Source organism: Polyodon spathula, chromosome 3 (genome assembly GCF_017654505.1).
Source record: "Polyodon spathula isolate WHYD16114869_AA chromosome 3, ASM1765450v1, whole genome shotgun sequence".
Lineage (NCBI taxonomy): Eukaryota > Metazoa > Chordata > Actinopteri > Acipenseriformes > Polyodontidae > Polyodon > Polyodon spathula.
Window position 1 is genome coordinate 18,873,474 of NC_054536.1, and position 26,523 is coordinate 18,899,996.

The 26,523-nt window shown below is 41.3% G+C and overlaps 1 protein-coding gene across 1 annotated transcript; it reads right to left on the reverse strand.

Annotated features, from left to right (window-relative positions):
• On the reverse strand, positions 1 to 24,793 carry LOC121312802 (scavenger receptor cysteine-rich type 1 protein M130-like). Its single transcript, XM_041244582.1, has 17 exons — positions 24,709 to 24,793; positions 23,828 to 24,139; positions 17,674 to 18,000; positions 15,753 to 16,064; positions 14,249 to 14,560; positions 10,632 to 10,946; positions 9,923 to 10,237; positions 9,391 to 9,705; positions 7,681 to 7,734; positions 6,960 to 7,271; positions 6,444 to 6,581; positions 5,112 to 5,192; positions 4,519 to 4,644; positions 2,450 to 2,581; positions 2,048 to 2,179; positions 1,637 to 1,693; positions 1 to 1,348 (listed from the first exon to the last, which is right to left on the reverse strand). Exons 2-17 carry the CDS (start codon positions 24,126 to 24,128, stop codon positions 1,341 to 1,343), a joined length of 3,237 nt encoding a protein of 1,078 aa, XP_041100516.1. The 5' UTR covers positions 24,129 to 24,139; positions 24,709 to 24,793; the 3' UTR covers positions 1 to 1,340.
• Positions 24,794 to 26,523: the final 1,730 nt, after the last annotated feature.

Sequence of the window (26,523 nt, forward strand, 5' to 3'; positions counted from 1 at the left end):
TCTTTCAGTTAACCTTGTGACAGCAGGTAACATTTCTATTTGTTTAATATTTCTTGCTTCACACATTCCCACCCAGTCAGAGATTCAGAAAGCCAATCAGCTGCTGTATAGGTCTCATTGATGGAAACGATCCTCGCAGGCATGTGTGTGCTTTTGGTAACAACTAAGTAAAACAATTCAATGAATTTAACGACAGTTTGCACAGTTCACACTCATGTTACTGAATACATTGCAGTTTAGAGAGGCGAGTTACAAAACCTGACTTTTCTTAGTGTCCCGAGATTCTGGAGCCTGTTGGCAAACCTACTCTCAGGTCAGGTGACACAGGCTGAAACGTCAATAAAGAAAATAGTGGGTTGCAGTTCTCTTTCCTTGTAAAGGTAAACGGTTCTGTTGTGGGCGGAGGGAGCTAGCGGTAAATTGTGTATATTTCAAACTGAAACCTTAGCAGCTGCCATTCTGTTTTTCATTCAATAGTTTCCTTCAGTTTTCTTGACAGTTTTTGTAGGATTCGGTATTCGGTTCGGTATTCAGCCGAATCTTTTGAGATGGATCCGGTACTCGGCCGAATTCGGTGCATCCCTAGTTATAATACAACAAACCCTAAAAACCTGGATCCTTTAAGACTTTGTCAAACTGGTCTTAAAGGATCCAAGTGATTCAGGATCAACTACAATACTGGGAATTAAGGAATACTTTTTTCAAAAAAAGTTTCAAAGCAATATAATACAGACTAATAACAACACTTCATCAACAGCACAGCTAAAGCACAGCAATGCAGGACTGGATTGAACTGGTGAATTGGTGTGGGTCCTCTGAATTATAAACAAATGGAGTTATCAATAATGACCTTTCCAGGGTTCGAAATGCAATAGCTCACCCCCCAATGATCGACTCACACCAGCCTCACTTAGATTACAATAAATCCCAATACTGCTTGCCTGCCAGCGAAGGCACGTTAATAAAAGAAAGAACTCATCTACAATTACATTTCAGTCTGGTGAAGTAAACAATATTTCACAACTTTAGTTATGAAGGCAATACAAAGGCGTGTGATGCAAATCCAATTATGCCTGGTAAAGTTAATTTGATTTTGGTGTAGAAAACCTGTATACAGCCTTCAAAAGATAATACATTCCATCCTAAACATTCAGAACACAATGAGAAGACTGACTCACAATGTGCACATTCTTCAACTGTCTCCACAGTAAAAATGATAAATATTGTAAAAGCTGCGAGTCCGAGCGCAGTGTATGAAGGGCTGACTAGCTCTCACTAGCATTACAGCTCAAGCAAACTATATTAGAAAGGCCATGGAGTACTTCTGTCTGCTGCTTCCTTCAATTCCCTACAAGATGACGACAACAAAGAGACTTTAGTTAGAATATTGAAAGGCTTGGAATTAAAATACAGAACAAAATTAACATTTCATTCCAAATGCAAAAAGCTCTGGAAGTTGAAAGTTAGTAAGTAACTAGGTTGCAGCAGCAAGATACACTTATGTCCTTCAGTTGCAATTCACTTCCACACTGATTGATTTAGAAGATGTTTGGAAGCATATTCTCCTTCTCCTGCCCGGTTAGCCTTCTTTATACTGTATACATACTCTTTTCATACATGCAATGCAAAAACTCACCTCTGACTAGAATCTCCTGCTCAAGAAAGATTCCAGTATCATCATATAAAGAGTTAGCTGGAAGACATTCAATGAGTCAGACTTTAACGAGCGTTTTATGAATGTTTAATTTGATTAATTAAATACCGGTACAATAAACTCCATATTGTATATGTATTTATGTCACTGCTGCAGTTATTACAGTGAAATAGACTGTCGTCACAGGGCTCTATTAATTTTCCTGTGTTTGCAGTGTAGTTCTGACATTTGCTTCCCTCAACATCATTATACTCACCCCCACCTGTAAAACATTGAGCACCAAAATCAGAACTGAAACCAACTAAACTAGGGGACAATATCTGATAACAACATTCATCCACATTTCAGAAAAGCAAACACTGTGTTTGTCATTGTTAAGTAGATAAGACTTACCGCTGTTCTCTACTAGATTTATGTAGTCATTCTCTTCAAGATCGTCATACTCAGCATCAGGGTCTAACTGGCCATCCTGACCTGTGTGTGTGTCATTGCCTACTTCGTCATAGCCACCATCAGCAAGCTCAGCTACAAACCAGTAAGCAACACAAACATTCCTTTAACAGCATTTACACAAACACAGCAGCACTGCTTTATGTAGGTAAGCCTATTGTCTCGGGTTTTGCCAAACATGCAAGCCTTGTCTACACAGAGAATATGAACCCACTGAAGTACCATCAAAAAGCAAAGCTCCAACTGGAGAACACATAGTATTAATGTTCTACTACAATGTTTTGGGTTAAATAGTGTAGATTATATCCTGTGTGTCCAGCTGCCAAATGTCACAGAGCACCTTACCACTGTCCTCCATTTCATTGACGTAATCATTCTCGTCAATATCATCATATTCAGCATCTTTCTCTTGCGGAACATCCTCAACTTCATCTGCGTCAATGCCAACATCCTTACACCTGGCTTCGGGAGGTTCAGCTATAAAACAGTAAACAAAAACTCAGAAAGGAAAGAAGAACATTTATTTTCATGAACCTCAGAACACAGGAATATAAGCAAATTTACAAATGAGGGGAAGTCATTCTAGCCATCATCGATCATCCAGTTCCTAGCAGATGATTGATCTCAAAGGTTCTCTGTTTATTTACAGTTCCAACCAGGCTTTTTTTTTTCTTCTGCAACTCTTTTGCCAATTGCAGTTAGGTACAAGTAATTGTCGGTGGTAACATTTCTCCCTTTCCTTAAATAGGGTCCCATTAGCCGAAGTACCACACTGTCACCCAGCCTTTGGTTAGCTGGGCAAGTCCCATACTTGCCCAAGTAGGGATAGCCATTGACCACATATTTGGACTGAACGTCCGCTGCCAGCCAAAACTTAATCTCAAATTTGTCAGGTTTGTTAGACATATTAAGCTTTTGTTGGTGTTCCCAATGGAGTGCTGGGGCAATTTCTTTGCACACTTGGTCCTGGCACTGTCCTCACTTTCACTGCTGCTGGAATTTTCTCCCCTGCAAACCTACTCTTCACCAGTGCCAGTTTAATCACTGTCAGTGTCAATAACAGATAGAATCTGTAGTAACTAAGCATTGCTCAGCAGTCTTACGTCTTTGATGACTTATTTTCACTTTCTCCAGTGTACCTTTGGAAGACTGAATTCCTTTGGGTAACTTCTGACATAGATATGAACCTGAATGAATCTAAAAATAGATCACAAGAGATACCTGCTAACAAGACAGACAGTAGACGCCACAAAAGGCTGATTGAATTTTAACAGACACCTTAGATTACAAGAAGCCATTCATGTAAGGGCTGTAGACTGATCTAATCACAGTTCAACACATAGCCAGCACAGTCCTGACTGACAAATACAAATAATAAAAGAGAATACTGCACTGTATAAGCAAAATACAGTTGTTTTCTATGTAGCGGTCAATTTGACTAGTCTGGTAGTTCTAGGTATGAGGGTATTATATTTCCCTTATTTTTGCAATCTCACGTCTTATACTTTATCAGTATAATTTATACAAACATCTCTATAAATCAAATAAATTCTCAATTTTTATTTTTAAATAAGTGAGGACCAACCACAGAGAGATAAAATATACATCTCACTGAAAATAAAACTGCTTAATAGCAAATATAAAAAAGGGAAATGTATCCAACTCAAAATGACCATTTATTTAAACAATATTTACCAATGCTCTGAATGAAAAGAAAGAGAAAATAAAGAATAACGTATATGCTTTGAAACACAAAAGCAGCAATACGATTACAAAAGAACAAACAATAGTCCCGAAAATCAAAAATGTTGTATTAAGCGGTATTTGTTAAACATCTCAAAATATCCATTTCAAAAAAATATATAAATGTAATCCCAAAAATAACTGAAAAAATAAACCCAATACAATAAACAAAAACCAGGTTGTTCCAAAGCGTGAAGGATGGTTTTTCAGCAATATTCATGCTGATCATGGTGGTGGAGGAACAGCAGAGCAAGGCATCCACAGTAATAATGCAGCTCTGCTGTAGTTTGTTTTGGTTGTTATTTTTACTTTTTTGTATTCTCCTGCAGGCTTTAATGAATGAACTACAATGGACTACAAACTTCACAAGCTAAAAAACAATAAAATCAACATGTCTATAACCTGTGTACTTTCAATTAATCCTTTTTTTTTTTTTTTTTTAACATTTCTCCACCCCCCAACCCCCCAATTACCAGAAACTCCTTTTTAACAAATGCGCACATGACCCATTATGTAACAAGGACATCTTTCTTAAAGGGATACACACCTAATAAAGTCATAAACGCACAGCACCATATCTGCCGGACAGGCGGAGTAAATTAAATTAAAAAAAAGCAACTCGTCAAAATGACCGCCTTGGTCCAGCCGCCAAGTGTCACAAAGCACCTTACCACTGTCCTCCGTTTCATTGACGTAGTCATTCTCGTCAATATCATCATATTCAGCATCTTTCTCTTGCGGAACATCCTCAACTACCTCTGTGTCACTGCCAAAATCCTTGGATTCGGGAAGTTCTGCTATAAAATAGTAAACACAAACTCAGCGGAAGCCATCCCTTAACCACTCCCTAATTACATGCAAAAACAAAATGCATATTTTCATTTTTTCTAATGGGCTAGAGCACATGCTGATGTGAGTGCTGTACAATGTATTAATAACTTATGTACGGTATAACATTACATGGTTTATAAGTTAATGAGTGTTTAGGGACTTTTCTGATAGGAACTGCTGTATAGAACTGAGACTCAACTCTGTGTACAGTACATGACTGTATTCTTAGTTCTGCATATCAGTCAAATTGCATGTTTTGTTCTGGTCAGTCTTGGATTGTTGAGGAACTATCTGGCCTGACCACTTCACCCACTAATTTACTATTTTATTACTCAAAGTTCTCAATAAGGTAATGAACATCAATCCTTAAAATAAAACTACAAGTGGCTAACAAATCTTATTGCAGTTCACAGGAGCCTTCCTCTTTACCTACCTGAGTGATCTAATCTTTTCACGTGTAATCTCTGGTCAATTTCTTCATAAACAGGGTTATAGCCTTCACTGGATCCAGGGCCTGGGGAATTCATATTTTTTTATTATAAATCTTAGCTGGTACGTGAGGACCTGTTTAAATACAGTAGCATTGGAGTTTACTTGTCATGTTAAGGCCCGATCACACTGGCAACTTTTGTTGACGGCAACAAGAGGAACACATCTGTTGTCTACGTGTTGCCTTGCAGTTTGTGGTGGTCACACGAGAGACAACCCTGCATTCGACAAGCTGGCAAAACACACAGGCAACAACGTAATGCAATCCAATCATAATGCACATTTTTGTCACAAGACATGAACATGCTGCGAAGGAAGACAACGATATAAAAATGTACCAATTTCATTATAACAAACCTGTAGTTACTCCTTAACTAAATATAAGGTGTACATTAGTATAATTATTTAGTTAGGTCTAGATGTTTAATATGCCAAACATAATAAATATATCAGTATTCATTATTCTAAACAATGTTTTCAATGCTGTACTTTTAATTCTAGACTTTCATAAAAGAAGGCAGACCTGAGATTTTTGATTTTTTTTCACTTTGTTTACTGTTAAAATGAAAGATGTTATGATTGGGGGTTAATGTAGGAACAACAGGCATACTGCATACACGGTAAATTAATTAAAAATAAAACATATTTTTAAAAATACACTACACGTGTATTTTATTATTGTAGAATTGTATTCATAGCTTAATTATATTATTGTAATCGAGGACATTAACATTCGCTTATCCACATACACACTGTATTGCATATCTATAGCCTATATATAATTCATTGGATAAAATGTAGGAATCAGAATGTACTACACTATATACGCTGTCTGTGTGACATTATGGTCTAGCCTTATCATCATGTGACACTACTATCAAATTTGATTGGCTGGTATTGAAAATGTTGTCCTTGTGAGAAAATTAGAACATCGTCCTAAGTGGGAGACGTGTCGCAGATGTGTCGCAGGGGTGTTGCCCTGGGTGGTCACACAAGGCGACAAGCCAGCAACATCGGCCGCCTCCTTGTTGCCACTGACAAAAGTCGCCTGTGTGACCAGGCCTTTAGGTAGCAAATGTGATTGTGTTAACCCATTAGCTGCTAGAAGTAGATTCATTACACTCCTGCCAGTCTCAGCCTCAGCCTATAATCCAATGACAGGCATTTAAAGCTTTATTAAATTAACACTTCCACTGTATTGCTGCACCTCCAGAGAGCCCACCCTTGAGATGTACATGTTGACTGATTCAAGGCTGTCTTCAATACTCAGCCCTACCTTTGCGTTTCCTGTATCTGTATGTTGTGATGAGGAGAGCCGCTGAGACTGCACACAGAGGAATCCCCAGAATCAGGCAGGTGACAACGAAAGCCTGGCGCCACCCAGCCAACTGCGCTTCGAAAGACTGCACAGCTCCTGAAAGGACAGGGCCCTTGAGAATAGTGCACTGCTGGCTTAGATAAATTGTGCTGCAGTTTGCAAGACCTGGTTTAGAAACTCTGTACTTTTGGGACTAGTGCGCACAACACCGTTTTTAAAGGAGTTAAAACAGCTCTACTGGGAACACTTTATTGAACATTTCTGCAGCAGTTAGTTTTATGGCTTTTAAGTTAGGCAGAAAAACTCCTTTGTACAAATAGGTTACACTAACCCTCAACCCTGCATACGGTATTTAAAAATATATACTGTATAAAATAACCATGCTAATTGTAAAGTAATTAGTTGTGTGTCTCAAAAGAAATGCTTTTGCCACATTTTTGGGGATCTGTCAAAGTGTGAAAAGTGTCTCTGTACCAGAGCAGATTACACCAGCATCTTCATTGTGTTCACAGTTATGACGCCCCGGCGTAGAGGAGCGACAGCCCAACAGAAATATTTCTGTGCCCCTGCAGTTCACATCGTCCAGCCAGATCATCCCATTGCCTTCTCCAAAACGAGCTTCCTGGGTAGCAGTTACTGCAGAGCCACAAAGCAGCTGTGTGCAGACCACGTGGGCATCATTGAGATCCCAGGAATCATCACACACTGTACCCCAGGACCCACTGTAACACAGCTCAACTCTGCCAGAGCACGGGCTGTCTGCTCCTACCAGCCTCACCTGCCCTTCTGCAATTACAAGACAAACGACGGGTCAGTTTGGATCTATGGAGGGTTAAAGAGGGTTCCCAGTCTGAAATTGCCAAGCAAAAGATAATGCAAACCCCAGAAGGGGAGCTGAGGATGTGGAATATGAGCTCTATTAACTACCAATTCTAGTCCTCTTGTAGAGTGGTTCAAGCTCTCGCTTGGGTACCATGAGGCTGCCAATACACATCATGTAATGTATTGTAAAAATGTAAAGTTAGTAATTAGTATTTGGTTTTCAAAAATAGTTAAATATAAGGTAAAATATGAATTAACTATTTTAATCAAAGTTTTCTCTCACTTCATAAACTAGTAATATTAAGCAAAACCTATACATCATATTAATATTAATTATTAGAACAAGTTGAATATAAAGAGACACAATGATCACCTGCACAGACTCTTTCTTTGGAAATAGTTGTAACAGCAGGCTTCCTAGTGTGTCCTGCAAAACACAAAAACAAACACACTGGGTTCCCAATAGATTACTTGAGCTATGCTGTGAAACGAGTACAAACAAGTATTTGTAACGAGTATGGTTATTTTTCCAAGTAAGATTAGTAATTAAAAATCGAATTACATTCAGAGCAATTTCTTTTCAATAAAAAAAGCAATAAATCAGCTCCTGATTTCAAGGCTGTGATAACTATCAAATCGCTGTTGTAGTGATAGAGAACCAATCCAGGGGGAAAAGAGGGAGCATCAGCTGCAGGTTGGCAGTCAGTGAAGTGTGATTCCATGTAAGGGTAGTAGTAAAACTAGTAAATGCATCAAAGTGCAACAGAATAAACTTAACCTGCCTTTAGAAGTATTTGTAGACCACTATTAAATAAGCCAAAACACATCTATTTATTAACCCTTTGCAGTCTATTTATTCAGCGCCTGTCAGGCATGTCAGGTCCAATTTATTTTCACACGCACTGTTTATTTTACACACAGTTTAAAATATCCCCCCCCCCCCCCAAGTAAAACTGGTTTAAAGGGCACTGCAATGCGCAGTACTGCATCTCCAGCCAAGCCCCACCCCTTGTTCGCTGTATTTTTCACATACCTCTTTATAGACGTGCATACTGATAAATCCTCTCCTGATCACTCGTTTTATCACCAAACTCCTCAATAATGCCATCAAAGTCATTATTTTATTACATCTCAAAAAACTCTGCAAATGTCCGTGATATTCTTTGAGCGCTGGATGTGGAAGCAGCTACCTTCTTTGTTTATGTCTGCTTATTTCTGTATGGCGCAGCTGCTAGGGCTATGGCTCACACGTCCCTTTTTAATTATTTTATATTTTTCGGGTCTCACTCGGCCATTGAATGGTTTTCTTGTTTTTTTCCAGAGAAAAAACGACTAGAGACCTGTGATTTACGTCTTTTCCTTTTCCATTAGCAAAGGGTTAGTGTATTGATTTCAAAATCAGAAATGCTTCCTTTCCCTCACATTTACAATTGACTACCAATCAATGGCAATTAACTTCCGGAATGAGTGTTTTAACAGTTGATTGGAAACAAACTGTCCTCTCACCTGGGGCGCTGATCTTTCTACCGTACTGCCGTACCAAGGCTGTAAACTTACAATAAAAATATGTTGCAAAACTTGCAAATACAACTGATTGTTTTTATCGCCACTTATTTATTGTCCAATTTTTTTTTTTTTTTTTTTTTAAACTCGGCTCCCTGCTACCACCCCTGCACTGATTCGGGAGCAGCGAAAACTAACACGCTGTCCTCCGTGTGCCATCAGCCGACCGCTTCTTTTCACACTGCAGCCTCACCACACAGCCACCTCGGAGCTACAGCGTCGGAGGACAACGCAGCACCAGGCAGCTTACAGGCAAGCCCGCAGGTGCCTGGCCAGACTACAGGGGTCGCTGGTGCACGGTGAGCCGAGGACACCCTGACCGATCTAAGCCTCATCCACTTCTGGTGATGTTATCCAGGTGATGCACACCTAAGCTGGGATATCTGCAGTAACACCCTGTACTGTCCAATAAAGTTCGGTACTATATAGGTAGACACAGCAGTCATCCTCCACCCTCCATTCTAACTTGGCCGCAGTAAAGACCATGACTCCCACTGTACACCCACACGTGACTTCTCACCTAAACACTCAATTCCAGCAACTTCATTGTCCAGGCATGTATTCTGTCCCCATGGCAATGAGGGGCACTGCCACAGGACAGACTCAAACCCATGGCAGTCCACTTCATCAAGCCATTTAGGACCAAAGCCTACTCCAAACTGGTTAGCGTCCTGCAGTGTGCCTTTGCCTCCACATCCCAGTTGCTGACAGATCATGTTTACAGTGGTGGAACTCATTTTATTGGAGCAGACTCTTCCCCAGGTTCCATTGTAGAATATCTCCAGTCTTCCAGCACAGTCAAACTCAGCACTGACCAGACGAAGATCCTTAAACTCTGAAACATTAAAAAAGAGTTTTCATTGGCCGTGTACTAGCACACGATTTGTACCTGCAACAGAAACATAGCGATAATGGAATTCAAACCGGTGATAACAGCATATATGTGAACATACTAGAAGGACTGAGACACTTTTTGTGTTGCTCTGTTTCTGAATGGTTAGCTTGTATCAATCTGAAATTTATCCACACTTTTATATGTGTATTTAATTTACCTGAACACACAACCCCAGCATCTTTCTTATGTCTGCAATTCTGCTCTCCCCATTTTGCTGAAGGACACTCCCACAGAGCCGATTCGTTTCCCAGGCACTTGACGTTGTTAAGCCAGACTGGCCCAGAGCCTTCCCCAAAAGCAGCAGAGACAGGGGCTTGTACTGCAGGTCCACACCCAAGCTGTCTGCACGTAACGTCAGCATCAGGTAAGTCCCAGGAACCATCACAAACTGTCCCCCAAGAGCCGTTGTAGTACACTTCCACTCTTCCTGCACACTGGCTGCCACTGCCTGCCAATCTCACCTGGAGGTGCTCTGTCAAACATGTGCAGTACAAATCAGGATTTAAGAAAAATGTAAACTAATTCCACCAGTGAACAATGCATAATACAGAGGTCTTCTCTAGTTACTGTAATACAGCAAAAATATAGGGCCCAATTTTGATCACAGGGAAAGACATTAACAACAGGGTATTAACAGTTTGTTAGTGCCCGATTATGGGGATAAGGTGCACTGCACTGTTGGTCAATCATTCAAGGTGTCAATATCATGTTCACCTGAGGGATTTTGGAGGTGATGTTGTTTTTGTGTGTATCAAAATTTGGCCCAGTGTCTTTTTATTTTTTAAGTGGTGTCATTCTTTGTTGTTCAATACTTTTCATATTGGGGTTTTTTGTTTGTATTATTGAATTCAAAATAAACATTTCACCTGTACAAAGAACCCCTACGCTGACACTGGATTTTGCGGATTCTTTAGATTGAGAAAAGTGGCAGCCTTGCAGTGAAGATTCATTTCCGTTACATTCAATCTGTGATATAAGGACAGGGCCATTCCCAGGAGGATATTTCGAGGGGCTGAATGCTTCTATTGCAAGGCCACAGTTTAAATGTCTGCAGACAACACTGGCATCCTGTGAATTCCATTGAGTGTCTGAAACCGTTCCCCACGTGCTGTTCAAGAACACCTCCACTCTCCCATCACAGCGGCTTTCTCCACCACGTAGCCTTAACAGCCAGTCCTCCTCTGGAAAAACAAATACGCATCGTGATTATTTTGGGGGAGTCTGTATAGCAAGGCATGAATAGAAAAAAAGCTTTGTCATGAGAATATGAAGTTTACACTACGCAAATTTCTCACGTTATAGGAAGTGTGTAGTCAAACTATGGTTCCATTAATTTCTTCAAACGAGACAAATCTTATCAGCTTAATCCGTGGGATATGGAATCTGGTATTTAGTTAGTCCCACACAATTTGGAGATCAATGAAAAAAACATGGAATTAGCTACTTGCCGATTTTTCAATGCATAGCAAAAAAGCTAAAAATTTGTGAATTTGTTCTTAAGTAGTACATGCTACTGTTTGTAGGTGGCACTAGAGCAACGCATCAACACTATCTGTGGCACAGTGAGAAGTGTGGTGGGATTCAGTGCGAACGTCAGCGTGAAGCAATTTATTATATATGTCATATAAGTGGTGGCCAATACGTCTATCAATTTTTGGTGGATCTGGGGATAAATCAGAACAAGCACTAACACATAAGCATACAACAGGTTTTTTTACAGCTGATGGGGAGAGCCTTCTGTGTCTTCCAGTCGCATGCGAAAATATCCCTACAGTTTCTGCATATGAGACTAAAAAATGCGTGTGCGAACGTACGTTTTAATTTCAGTGCATGTGTGCGACTACAAATTCCTAAAGGTTGACTATAAAAAAAAACATGATTTTTTTTCATCTGAAAGTATAAAACAACCAAAAAAAAAAACACCTCACAGTTGGCGCTAAACTCTCATCGCTCAATCATAATGTACTCTGGGAATGCAGTTTATTGATGTGCACTGCCCACTGTTAATAACACATTAAAAACTACAAATCCCATACCCCGCCAATTTCACTGATTTATCAGTGCCATGGCTTCTCGTTTCCAGACAGTTTGAAAACGTGTCTAACCAAGAAGAGGAAAAAAAAAAAATGTTTTTTCATTTGATTGGAGAGGTATCAAAAGAAAATGAACATAATTCAGATATGATGGTGTCTTTACAAGAAATGAGCAATGAAGGTATGTCAGAAGATGAAAGCGAACAGGGAACTTCGAGAAGGGCTGTGTTAGTTACAGCATGTTCACACTTATAAGTAGCAAAAGAACATATAAGTTCAACCAACAATGGATAAAAGATTTTCCCTGGCTTAAGGTTGACAATGTTAAAAAAAAATCTGATGGCAGGCAAGACGGAGTTCAAACATGAAAATATGTTAAAACACAGTTCTTCAAAATGGCACGGAATCTGCACAGAGGCATACATCCAGAAATGTCAGCCAGACAATCTCACTACCATAAAGACAGAGTGGTAAGGGTCTGGAATAGGTTATCTAATGTAGGCATATTATTGATGCAGATTCACTGGGATCCTTTATTTGTTATACAAACTATCTGCATTTTCTTTACACATTTATCAATCCCCTTATTAATGACATTTTGTTCTGCAAGAGAAAAGCGGCGGATATTAAATTATATAAATATAGGGTCGGTCCTTGTCAGATCAATCACCCGCAAAACCGAATGATCATGGATGTTGATATAAATATATAAGTGAGCTCCCCAAAGTATTGTTTTATTGGGACTTTCACTTGTATGTATTTGTTATTGTTGACTCGTTTTCTCATTTTAGTTTAGTTAGCGAGACAGGTTAATAACTTACTTTTTTTTTTTTAAATAATAAACAAAAATGTTTCAAATTACTATTAAATGTATTACATTTCATTGAATATTATTAAATAAAATGTAATACAACAAAGAATGGCAAACAAATAAAAACATTACGTTAGATTTAATGAGTTAACAAACTTCCAGCCATTTATTATTATTATTAATATTATTATTATTATTATTATTTATTATTATTATTATTATTTTCTGTTCTGCAGCATTATTAACCCCTAGAGTTAGGGATTCAAAAGAGCTTAAGAGAAGATTCGAGGCAGTTGCAAATAAGAGAGTGCTTTGTCAGATTGTGTGTGCTTTTCTTCTTTATTTAAAAATGGTTTCTGTGGTGGTATTGTTTATATATTGGTTATGCTGCTTTAGTAGTGACTTCAGTCTATGCATGCTCTATGTTTTGTAAAGTTCTGTTGAAAAAAGTTAATGAAGTTAATGAAGTTTTTAATTAGAAATAGAAAAAAACATTTGTCGGGCCAGGTCCGACAGTACAATTTTCCCTTTCCAGTCCAATGTCGGACCCTGTCCGACATCATCAAAAATACGTAAAAGCACAGGTCTCTAGTTGTTTTTTTCTCCAGAAAAGCAGAGAAAACCTTTCAACAGCCGAGTGAGACCGATAGGAGCAGAATGAAACTGTGAAAAAAAAAAGAGGCAGTTTCTCACTGCATTACAAAGATAACACAGAGATAACAAAGGAGGTAGCTGCTTCTGCATCTAAGGCTCAAAGAATATCACTGAGATTTGCAGAGCTTTTTGAGATGTTATAGTAATAAAATAATGACTTGGATCGCATTATTGAGGAGTTTGTTGATAAAACGAGTGATCAGGAGAGGATTTATGAGTATGCACATCTATAAAGAGGTATGTGAAAAATACAGCGAACAAGGAGTGGGGCTTGGCTGGAGATAGTGTACCAAGTGTTTTTTTGCGACTCACTGCCTTTTGAACCTATCTTACTCTGAAAGAAAATATTTTAAACAGTGCGTGTAAAAATAAATTGGATCTGACGTGCCTGACGAGCGCTGAATAAATGGACCGCTAAGGGTTAATCAGGAACCTTTTTATGACTTTTTTCCTCTAAGAATGATGTTATTAGAATAATCAATAATCGTAATCTGGATTATTTTCAAATATCAAATCAATAATTGAATCGACTTATAAAAGTGATAATCGTTCATCACTAATTACTACGGACCCCGGTTTCACACGCAGTGATCAGTAGTCAAGAACTTAGTTCTGTGGAAGCACCAGCCATTTCCATGGTACTGTCAGTCCAGGCTCATCAGTCTCAAGGTGTGTCAGCTGCTCCCTTTTATCGTGAGACGCTCTGCCGAGACACGGCCACGGGCCGGTCAGGGATCTGCAGCTGTCCAAGCCCTGGCTGCCATTCTCTGTCAACACACACATAGCTGGCAAGCAAGTCCCTGCAGAGCATCTGGCTCCTTTTTAAGTTTTCATAAAAGTATTTACAAAAACACGTGAAAGAAAAACAAGCACAATACAAATCATGCTATACACATCTGCAGGGCCTCAGCCATACCACACATTCTTAATCAAGAATATAATGCTTTAAGTTGTCCTATACCCCATTGAAGCCAGCTTGTCCTACCTGCGCAGATGATGCTGGCGTCACTCCCATGGTCACACACCCGTTGGTCCCAGGACACCATGCAGTCCCCCAGGAGTGATTCGTTCCCTCTGCAGTGAAAGCTGTCTTTCCAGGCTCGGCCAGTCCCTTCTCCAAAGTGATCTCCTTTAGGTGTGGAAGTGGCTGCACCACAGTGAAGGTGTCTGCAGATCACATCAGCATCTTGCAGATCCAGATATTCATCACATACAGTGCCCAAGAGGCCTCCATGTAATATCTCTACTCGGCCTGAACACCTGCTGCCTCCACCCACTAACTGGGGCCCATCCTTTCCTGCAATCGTGCGAAAACACATGTATCATTATAAAAAAAAAAATAAAAAATTAACAACGGAAAAGAATATGCATGTCTGCATCAGATGTCCCTTTAAGACTGTAAAATAATTTTTAAAAAATCCATATTTTAACATAAGTCATTTCTATCTGAACTATGGCTGTTAATTGCTGTAAACATTTTATGTCCAAAGCAAAAGATTTGAATTACTCTCACAACTCCTGACTAGTTTAACTACCATACTAAATTCAGCTTCTTTTTATATAATATTGCCCTATAATCCAAACACAACATGCTTTAAAACAAAAGGTGGTAATTGGTAGACTGGCATTTTTTTTTAAATGATTACTTATAACATAAAACGTACGCTGTGCTCTTGTCACTTTTTAGTGCATAAAAAATACTCATTTTCATGGGGTAGATCCAATGCGAATGTACAGGCCTAAAGACATTGTTTATCTACCGTAATAGTACTAAAAGAAGAGTTTTAATGCAAACCGGAGACTTCAAATTGGGTTCTAATTTGATGCATCGATTCATGTAACTGAAGCTCTGGAAATTTAAATACAGATGATCAGTAATCTATGCATCGATTAATTGTTGCACCACTATACTGCACTCATCCCAACTAGTGCAATTGAAAGAAGGCTTTCAAGCTATTATTATTATTATTATTATTATTATTATTATTATTATTATTATTATTATTATTATTATTAACAGTTGTTTACTGAAACAATTCAAAGAAAACATCAAGCACAAATGATATCTCATATATGCTGTTATCTGAGCTGTCTAGAATCACATACAGATTTGACTCAAGAAAATGAAAATGTTGTTGCCTACAATAAATCAATATTATTTCTGCAAACCTGCTGTATTTTCAGTAGGAACCCAGTCAGCCCTTATAAAGATTACCATAGTAACAACATAGCAGTGAATAAAGCATAGTGGAAGCATGGTAAAGCATAGGAAAGCATTGTAAAGAACAGCAAGGTATGGTAAAACATATTAATATAGAACGCAAACATAGTAAAACTGTAAAAATACTGTGATAATCTTGTATAAGCAAATATTTGCTCTAGTTCCATACTCTTAGCAGGTCACCAGGAGGTGCTGGCATTTTCAGCAGTATATTAAGACACACTAATAAATCAATAAGTATTCATGTTCTTTCTTTTAGTTCCCCTACCAGAGCAGATGACAGCAGCATGACTCCCGTGAGTGCAGCTGTGATTCTTCCTTGACACAGGGCAGTCAAACAGAATGGACTCATTGCCCCAACAGTCAAACTGTTTTTCCCAGATTGGACCCTTTCCTTCACCAAAGTGACCCCCTCCAGGGGTAGCTACTGCAACTCCACACTGCAGCTGTTTACAGACCACACTGGCGTCATGCATATCCCAGTGTGTATCACAGAGGGTCATCCATGTTTCTCCAAACTGCACCTCTACCCGGCCAGAGCAGGAATCCTCCCCATCCACCAGTCTTGGAGCTCTGTGATCTTTTAATACAAGTACAGGTCTATTTACAGCATGTACATACATTGTTGACCAATGTTGACTAATTACACTATGTAACACAATTTTTGTTCCTGGGTAGTAAGTGTTATTTCTTAATTGCTTATGCCTCAAAAGTATAGAAAATGGCTATTATTCCCCACAAACTTTGCTTTTGTGACCAGGACAGTGATATTTCAAAATATCACTATTTCCAATGGGAAAATGGGCAAATGTGTGTCTTTTCGTTCACATAAAGTCAGAAAAAAACAACATATGAATCCAAATTAACATGTATTTATACTAAAGTAATACAAAGATGACTACAAAAGATTTAGAAGTGAGTAGTTTTTCGAGATTTACAATTATACTGTATTTACAATTTGTAATTTTTGCATTTGCATTTTTCTTTTTGCACAAAAAGCACAGAAGCTGCTTTTTTATGCCTAATGCCACATATTGAACCACAGGTATGTGTTGACAAATTGTTTGCTTGGTTATTTACTAGATTTCACATGTTAAGTTCCCATGTAATATATAATGTTTAATTTCGTAGTTTATATTTATGTTTGTGAAATTGTAAAGACTTTACTGATGCTATCACAGCTCCAGTTTATACCTTAACAACATGGGGCTGAATAACTCTTGTGGCAGCTATGAAATTTAAATTGGTTTATGGACAAAATACAGCAAAGGACAAATGTCATAATGCTGACAAGTATAGCCTTTTACCATTCCTCTGTGGTAACACTAGGAATGAAAATGCAATCCAATATTGTAAATATTACGGAAGCATGCAGAAATCTAGTTGTTATAAAAAATATAATTTAAAAACTCAGACAGAGGATGCATTATTATTATTATTATTATTATTATTATTATTATTATTATTATTATTAGCAGCAGCAGTTTTAAATTATGCAGTGCAACACATACACAGTTGTTTCACTCTGAATTTATTTGCTGGCTTTGTAAAGTAAAGGCTAGTGAAGTTCTGATGCTGATGTGATTATTGTTCATCTAAAGTCTGACCGGACTTACCTCTGATTTCTCAGTTGATTTACAAGTCCAATTTGACAGAGTTGGACTTGTCCTTACATCGGGTTCCAGTCAAATTGACTGGAACCCGATGCAAGTACCTTCTTCTAGATCAGGTAATTTACATCAGATTTCACTTAGGTGAGAGATTACCTGGTTTTGGGATGTTGACTGTGAACCCCCTACAACCTACATGTTTTTCAAAATTCATTAACAATGGAGATCTAGACAATGATCATATTTTTCAAACAGTCACCAAGAGAAACTGCAACAATAACATTCTAATCATTATATCTTTTCAATAATAATCATTTGGAAGTTAGTTTGGAAGTTATCTGTTTTCACACTGGTTACTGAAACAGATATGAAAATGTTTAATGAGCTTGTGTAGCATTGTGTAGTAGATACAACAACCAAAGTGACACAAAATAAGCATCAAAACCAGGAACCATACTTAGGAATTCATTTCGATGCCAATGTCTCACTTTGGAATTACTAGCCTAGCCTAATTCTGAAAACCTAGTTCTGCCTCTTCAGTGTATAAATAATAATAATGAAAAAAACTATGATGCTTACCAGAACACACAATTCCAGCAAATTTAATTTTCTGGGGATCGTTCACAGAAGCTATATAAATAGTAAAATCTGAATTGCAGTGCCAGAAGAAAGACTCATTCCCATTGCAATGCACAGGGAAAGACCAGGGAGAACCAACTGTTTCTCCAAAGTAGGTTCTCGTTTTCACTGATACAGCTGATCCACAGTCCAGTTGCCGACACAGAACTTGAGCCACACTGACATCAATAATATCATCATAAAAGGAACCCTTTCCTACACTAGTGGCATATTCCAGTCGTCCAGCACATGGGCTTCCTCCATCAGCCAATGAGAAATTAACAGCACCTGTAACACAAATGCTTTCAATTATGAATGCTTTAAGGACAGAATGATGATAATAAAAAGCACTAACACTAGTACATGTTGTTCATGTATGATTAAGGTGCCCAAACAAATGCAGCCAGACTTTGTTTTGTGACGTGGTTTTGGCATCTTGCTTTGCGTTTTTTTTTTTCGTTTGCCCTCGTGTGTCAGTTAAATATTTAAAGTGTGGCCTCATTAACAAGTTTGTTTGGGCAGCTTTGAAGACGGTACTTTGGCTTGCATTCTGCATTTCAAAAGTGCATCCTCAGTGCAGGTCACATCAAAGTGCAAATCCTAGTGTAACAAGGCAGAGATCTGTGCAGGCATGTTCAGAGTGCTGCAGGAAGATGGCAGCAGTCCGGTTATAGTCGCTATGTACATGGGCCAGTGACACCGAGACTGTGTCTCTCCACCCTTTCCCAACCTCACCGGGGAGAGAGAGACTCACCGACTCTCCGCCCCCAGAAGGGGGGGGGGGGGGGGATTGCTAGCCCTATAAAATAACACTCTGTTTCCTCAGGTATGCCCTTTTAGCAGGTACCAGGAGTACAGAAGCTCGGGTCGAGAGCCGAGAATGGCCGGGACAGAGACAAAACGGGTCCGAAACTGAAAACACAAAAAGGACAGAAACTTAGTAGTAGCGGGGAAACTGAGGGCAGACCCCCTGTGTGTTTTTATAAAAGGCTGAGGAATGGTCAGAGTAGGACAGAGACCCAGGCCGTGCGGGTAGCGATGGCTGGGGTAGCGTTGCAGAGTGCAGCACTTTTTATTTATAGTTTTGATTACTGTGTTTTCTTTTCCTTTTTCCTTTTGCCTTTGGTTTTTGGATTATTGTTTTGAGCATCTGTAAGTGCGTCCGCACTTGACCTGTACGCCTGTGGTATTTCCGTGGTTGTTTTTACCATCGTTGGTAGGCAGACCACGGTCAACAGCGCCCTCTGCGGGCTAAAAAGTAAAAAGCACCCTGCAAATAAAACTGGGCACCTGTGTGGTGTTTCCAAGTACACCTGTCTGTCTGTCTCCTGTGTCAGTGAATTACCCACCATCCTTCCACACCTAGATAATTGAGGATTTGCTGTAAACTATTCCTTTCCGCTCAGACAGGACACATGCATTAAAGCTCCCAACATGGCCACCACCAATCAAACTAGTGTGCCTCTGGGCAAATTGCGAGTAGAGGCAGTCCAAATCTGCAGATAATGAAATTCCTCAGAAATGGAAGAATTTGCAGGCTCCTGCAGAATTCATAGTCTTCCACAAATCCGGCATATTCTGCAGCTACATCGTCATCATAATAATCATAAACAGACTGCTAAAGTGACCTAAAAATATACCTTAGTTGTTCAGTTCTGGTTTTGCTAAATTAACAGATGTTTTGACTTCTTCAAAAAGTAGATTTATAGCCTTTTCACACTAGCACACTGAGTTGAGCCAAGCCGAGCCCACCCAGCACGGCTCGGGTATGTTCCTACTACTGTTCAAAGTAGAAGCTGCACTGTGGAATGTGACGTAAAATTTAGAGCACACAGGCGCATAGAGTGGTGTGGATTTGATTTGAGAATGGACCCCGGGGTCGTACTGTCCGAAACAATAAAGTCTACCAAAAGATTTCACAGGAATTAAGAAATATGGGACAAAACTGCAGCGTGAAACAGTGTTGTGAAAAAATTAAAAAAATTAAAAAAAAAATGTATTTTCTTTTTGACATGTTGCTGATTGCAAATACAAACGGAATAATTTCATTTAACATTATTAATTAGATTAACTACTAATAACTTTAAAATGTTACAGATATTATTTGAAAAATGTCAGTAAACACTTCAGAAAAATTGATTTAAAGTAGGCCTATTAAAACAAAATCTAAATGTAACATATTTAAAGATATTTCTTTACAACCTGTACATGCAATGCTATGGTATTTTTAAAAAATGACCATATTGAATGTGATTTTTCAGATACTTTGCACATTTCCAGTATATGTATCTATAACAAGGCCAAGAGCCCTGGTCAGGAGACCAACTCCCCCTGCAGAGATTGTGTGGCTGAAATCCCAGAAGAAGGAGCTGCCAGCCACAAAGAAATGGGAGGTGAAGGACCTCCTGCTTTCATGGACTCCTTGCTTTCCCTCTTCCGGGACTTGGAGGGGGGGGGGGATATGTAACAGGGCCAGAATATACATGAAAGGGGGGCAGGGCAAAGCCCTGCCATAAAATGTGTTTGTTTTTGTATGTGGAGGACTAGCGGGGTGCCGTCCACCACGTTATTGTTTTATTTTTATTTTGTATTTAAGAATGGGGTACTCCCCACCCCTGTGCATATTTTGTATTTACTTTGTATTGTGATTTATTTATTGTATTTATGTGACAGTGTAACAAGTGTTTTTGCATTGTGTTGCAGGGTGGATGGAAAGCCCCATCCACATTAATAAACTTGTGCAGATTGTGACCGAGGGGTAAAAGAATAATTACCAGCTAGTTAAACCCCTCAGCCACGGTATTTAAGCCTGCAGCTCTCCCTGCTTGGGGTGGGTGTTCGGAGGAGCAAGCGAGACAGGCGTGTAAGAATAAAGAATAAAAAAATAAGTACTAAGAATGAAGGCGATTTGCCCAGCCTGATCACAGTATTTTGCGTTTGTTATTTTGTTTTTGTGTGACTGTTTTATTTGGCTCAGTGAGCAGTGTTTTTTTTGTTAAAATTATTTTATTTTCGTTATTTAAATAAACGGCACCGCAGCGTCTTTTGCTCTGCAGTACTGCCTTTGTTTTCCTTCCTGCTGAGCCCAAGAGGGAGGAGGCCGAGCGTCCACAGCCCGAGAGGAAGGAGGCCGAATGTCCACAGTCCAAGAGGGGGGAGTTGGTGTGTCCGTCCACAGGCCAAAAGGGGGGAAGCCAAACATCCAAGCCCACATCTCCACCAGTATAGGAGGAATACCTGTTGTTCCCACCTCCACCAGCCGAAGGAGAATATCTGCTGGTTCCACCTCCAACGCCATGGGAGGACTGCTTGCCGCTCCCACCTCAACCAGCAGAGGGAGAATGCATGCTGGTTCCACCTCCACCTCCGTGGGAGGACTGCTTGCCACTCCCACCTCCACCAGCAAAGGGAGAGTCCCTGCTGGTTCCGCCTCCACCACCATCAGCAGAGAAAAACCTCCTATGCCCATCTCCATCAGCAGAGGGAGCTTGCCTGCTGGTCCCCCCACTGCAGCCAAAAAGGGAGGAGGAGCCCTTGCCGCCTTCGCAGCCAGAAGGGGAGGAGCCCCTGCCACCTTCACAGGCAGAAGGGGAGGAGCAGCAGTAGCTGCCTCTGCCTCCACCACTGCCAGGAGGAGAGCAGCAGGAGCTGTCTGTCTCCATCACCACCAGAGGGAGAGAAGCAGGAGCTACCTCTCCCTGCACCACTAGAAGGAACAGGACAGGATGCTGGCAGTCCTCAGCAACCCCTGCATATGTTGCTGAGCAGAGCACAGGGGAAAACCACCTGGCCGCAGCGGCCACAAAGAGGGTCAACCCCAGCTAGTCTTGATTCCTTCACCAGGGGAGAAGCATAGCTCCCGCTGCCGCCTTCATGGCCAGGGGCACCCCTCCCGCTGTCACCTTTAGAGGGCATGCTGTTGCCATCGCCTCCAGAGGGTCCGTTGCCGTCATCGCCTAGGGTCACCAGCTCTGCCTCACCCGGGGACGCTGCTGCGTCACTGCCCAGGGATGCCTACCTTGCATCGCCCAAGGATGCCTGCCTTGCATCGCCCAAGGATGCCACACCTGCTCTGCTCAGGGATGACACGTCCGCATCGCCTGGGGTTGCCAGCTGCTCCACGTTGCCTGAGGCTGCCTGCTGTACTGCTTCACCTGGGAGTGCTGTTTCTGTTATGTCTCCTAGGGTTGCCAACGGTCCTGCTTCACCTGGGGTTCGCGGCCGGCTCTGCTTCGCCTGGGGTCGCTGCCAGCCCCACATTTCAGCAGGAAATACTGTGGCCGGAGCTCCCAGCCATGAAGAGGAGGGGGGGGGGGGGGGGGGGGGCGTTCAGGTTCAGGAGACCAACTGCCCCTGCAGCAGTTTCGCTGCGGGAGATTGTGTGGCTGAAGCCCCGGAAGAGAGAGCTGTCCTGTCACTGTCCTGTGACTTTTGCTAGTGCATTGCTTAAAAAAACACTTCAGCTAGATATTTAATTTGCTTTGTGTTATTGTGCAATGCATGTGTATATAATAACAGTACAATATTAATGCTTTGTTTTTAATTGTTCTGTATATTTTAGCTTGTGATGTGCAGTAGAAAATAAAACGAACAGTAACTCTAAGTGAAATTGCAGATGTATATTGCTGCTACGGCATGCACAGTTACACTGTAAAAAAGGGGACTCCAGGACCGCAATATATCCGAATAGCGAGGGGCGATATAACGAGGGGTGGGTGTATTTGTTGCAAACTGCAGCAGAACTCAATGGCAGTGCTTGAGAACACAGCGGAACTCGGGCACAGGAATATCGTGCATCAACTTCCAGCTTTGAAAAACTGCATGTGCACAAGTATGGAATCATGTGGGGATACAGAATTCTATGGGGATACAGAAATCTGTGTAACACCAGTCATTGCAGGTCTGTGACCAAGGACTGTGTCCACTAAATCATATTATTTACTTTTTTTGCGGTCTGACCTGCTTTTATTGTTATGATCTTTTGGGGTTTTTTTGTAATCCTGTTTTTTTGTTTTGTTTTTTCACAACACTGTTTCGCGCTGCGTTTTAGTCTCAAATTTTTTTCTTCTCTTTTGGTAGACTTTATCATTTCGAACAGTACGAGTTAACCCCTCCCCCAGCCTTGCTCAAAACTGAGCCAGTACCAGATATCTTGCGAGGCCAGAGTTTCACTGCTCATGAGGGCTTGGCTCAGCTCAGGTGTGCTAGTGTGAAAAGGCTATTAAAGACCAGAGGCTTTGAAAATGTGGCCCAATAAGAAGTCTCAGGTGATGTTTTTGTTTGACAGTTTCTAAAGATTTTACTGACAAAAATGCTTCATATATTAAATTGGAAGTACATAACCATTAACCTATACATTGTTGGATATGACTATGTTCACTTGATTTACATTTTTATAAGCCATTACTAATACAAATACTAAACACATAAGATGCTCCGCAGAACACTCTGCAGATATCTATTTAAAATGTTTGCATATTTTCCTGCAGATTTGGACTGCCTCTACTCATGAACATTCAGACATATGCAGCGGGTGATATGGTGAGAAGGGCGAGGGGGATTAAGGCAGAATATGTCACCGTAAAACAATCTGATCTCACATGCACGTTCCCTCTCGCTGTAGCACTTCCACTATTATATGTAGGTGTGACAAAGGTCATAACAAAGGGATGTCGTACACAACTCTCAACACAAAACAAGACTTGAAACCAGGGTACCAAATGGTAGCTTCATCTAAACCAGGACACACTTCGATATATCTACTACAGAGAGATAGGTGTTGCCAGCCTCCGCATCTGTGATGTATAGTTAATTGTAACCTTTTAGCAATTTTTTCTAAGCAATGCTCTTGTTTACTTTGCATACATGCAGAATCAATGAGACACAGTCCTGCAGAACCAACAGAGTGGCGACATAAACATCACTGTATTTAAAAAGAAAGACTCACTCATGTTTTTGTTACTCTCTCTATAAGTAAATACACATATCAGTCGATTAGAAGTTGACTAAACAGCAATTGCCTCCTTTTATTTCCAATCAATATTTTTTTCTTTAGGCGCCCAGATTTTTGGGCCTAAAGCTATTAATAACTATATTGCACTGTGAAAGCACATACCTTTGCATGCAACAGCCGCTTGCATTCTGAGATCACACTCATGGTGACCCCAAGTGTCTGAAGGACAGTCCCAGAGATCTGTCTCGTTCCCAGTGCAGTGAACTCTGTCCAGCCAAATGGGAGCGTCATCAATATATTCATAAAATCTAGAATATGTTTCTGCTTTTCCACACCCAGCTTGTCTGCAGGCCACATGAGCTTCGTTTATTCCAAAGTCATTCCAGCAAACTGCTCCCCATTGACCTCTGTAATAGAGCTGCACTCGCCCACCACAGGTATTGTAAACAGTCAACAGCCGCATTTTCTTTGTTCCTGTATAAACACAAGGGGGGTTATTCAATTGATCTAAACAAAGGTGGATCTAAAAAAAATATATAGGCCCCTATTCATAAAGGGGGCTTACCAGCAGGGCTGGATTAATGCATAGGCAAACTAGGCAGCTGCATTGGGCCCAAAGCAGGGCTGCCAGATTTCTTTATAGTAAAGAGAGACATTAGAAATATTTTTACATATCGGTGCTGAAAGTACCGAACCATCAAAAACCTTACACCCGACCCTGGAGAAGAGCACCTCTGATCAATAAGGATGTCACGGTATACCAGTTTTATCGTAAATCGTGGTATAAACTGCCACGATTTTGAAACCGCAGCCATTTTTTTTATACCGTGATTACCGAGTTTACACGGTTTAGGGTGATAAGAGCGAGTTTTTTTTATTCTTGTTTGTTTTTCACCATTTGTCAATCGGTAAGCCACTGTGTTCATTAGCACTAACTAATGTATTAATTGTACTAATTAATACAATTTTATTCCCATTAAAAAAATAATAATAATAAAAAGTTCCCTAGATGCCTCTTAACTTTGCAACGGTGTCATACCCACCTTAACTTTTCATCTCTCCTTTGTTTTCGTTGCTGTTCACATGCAGTCCAAAAAATTTACAGGCACCGTCTGTATACAGTGTTGCACTCTGCTGAGAGATCAGTGGGCGGGCACTGCTGGTCTTAAAACGCACCCGATTGGCTATTGCTCGGTAACAATTTGCTTCCCTTTCAAGTGGAATGACAACCATTACCGAATGGGAAGAGCCTCTCTGACCCGTCAATCACTGAGCACATACAAAAAAGCTGCCCTATCAGGGCCCTGTTATGAGGGGGAAGTCCCTCCCACCTCCTGCTGAAGAGGAACGTCCTCACAGTAGCATATCCCCATTTTCTCTTTCACCTCACGGAGACAACACTCTGATCACTTTGCGCTCTCCTTGTGCTGGAAATTGGCTCTTTTTGCACGGCGAAAACGCTCAGAATCGAGTCTCTAGCCTGCAAAACGGATTCGCTACAGTAAGCTTCTACATTTTACGAGTATATTGAGATTGCTAGTCGCCTTATTCTCATTTAGGTAGATTCTACTGAATAGAGCTGGTTTCGACCCCTCTGTAGAGATTGGCGCTAAGCTTTTTTTCTTTCTTAATCTCGTTGTAGTTCTTACTGTGCTTGATCGCGTGAGCTATTGTTGCAGCTGCTGACGGGTGACCCCGCTGTTACGCGGTGCCATCCCCGACACCGACTGACTCGACTCCAGCTACCGTCCAGCTCGCTGCCCACTGTGCCCTTCTCAGCCTCGGCGCCAACTCTGACGCCAATTGACTCTCTCAGCACTTACCACGCTCCTCCTCGGCGCTGACCCCGATTCATTCTGCACCGACCATACCAGCTCGGCACCATCCACGCAGTTACTCGGCGCCGACTATGGTCACCGACACCTACTGCACGGCAGCAATGCCCATGCTGCCATGTCAGTGTGCTCTGCAGGGTCCTCTCCTGGGTTTCACCAGTGTGACCAGTATGCAGCGAAGCTCCCAAAGGAGGATGGGCACACTCGCAGTGTGTGGTATTTGGGACCGGCTGCTGCAGCCCAGGGCCCTTCTCAAAGGACCTCTGGAACCCCACCTACTACAGTGGCAAGGGAGTGCCCCCATACCCCTGGTTCACTTTGTCTTACCCGACCACCAGTACAGAGACGTATACAGCCCTCTATGGAATCACGGTGGACAAGGCCTAAGCGGCACCGTTCAAGGGAGCACTCACCGGGTGGTAGACGATCACCGAGGAGGTACCACTCCCCTTCTCCTCGGTGACGCAGGCGCTCCCCTTCTGCATCTCTGGAGAAATGCCTGAGCTCTGCGGAGAGGCATTTTGAGGAGCTGGCTCACGCTGTGAGAGCCCAGCAAGCCATGCTTGAGATCTTGCTGCAGCCTCAGGGGAGACTGCCCCCTGCTACCGGGCAGCCCCAGCTCCCCCACTCCCGCTCTCCGTCTTCGGCCTCACCTAGACCCCAAGCCCCGGCGAGCTCTCCTTTACTGCCTCAAGGTCAGACGTTTTCGACCTCACCACTTCGAACTGCCCGGCGTCTGCTCCCTCTGTCTCCAGAACAGCGGAGTCCCTGCTGCACACCGCCGGAGCCCAAGAAGCTGGCCTGGGCATGTTCCCTTCCATCGGGGACATGGTCACTGTGTTGGTGCAAGGGTCCACCTTCACCAGGGGGGATAAAGACCCTACCTGCCCTTCCAAGCCATGCAGGACAACTGACACAATGCTGAAGAAAGCATATGCTTCAGCAGCTTTGTTGGTGAGAGCGGCGAACGCCATGTCGATCTTGGTGCTCTACCAGTTGCAGTTAGCGGCAAGACTGCAGGCG

Bases quoted from the DNA above. Each gene is read 5' to 3' on its own strand.
- LOC121312802 (XM_041244582.1), bottom strand. From the start codon at position 24,128: ATGCGGCTGTTGACTGTTTACAATACCTGTGGTGGGCGAGTGCAGCTC. The intron at 18,001-23,827 runs GTATGTGCTTTC...TTTGTGTTACAG, and splicing joins AGCGGCTGTTGCATGCAAAG to GTGCTGTTAATTTCTCATTG. The intron at 16,065-17,673 runs GTAAGCATCATA...TTGTATTAAAAG, and splicing joins TGCTGGAATTGTGTGTTCTG to ATCACAGAGCTCCAAGACTG.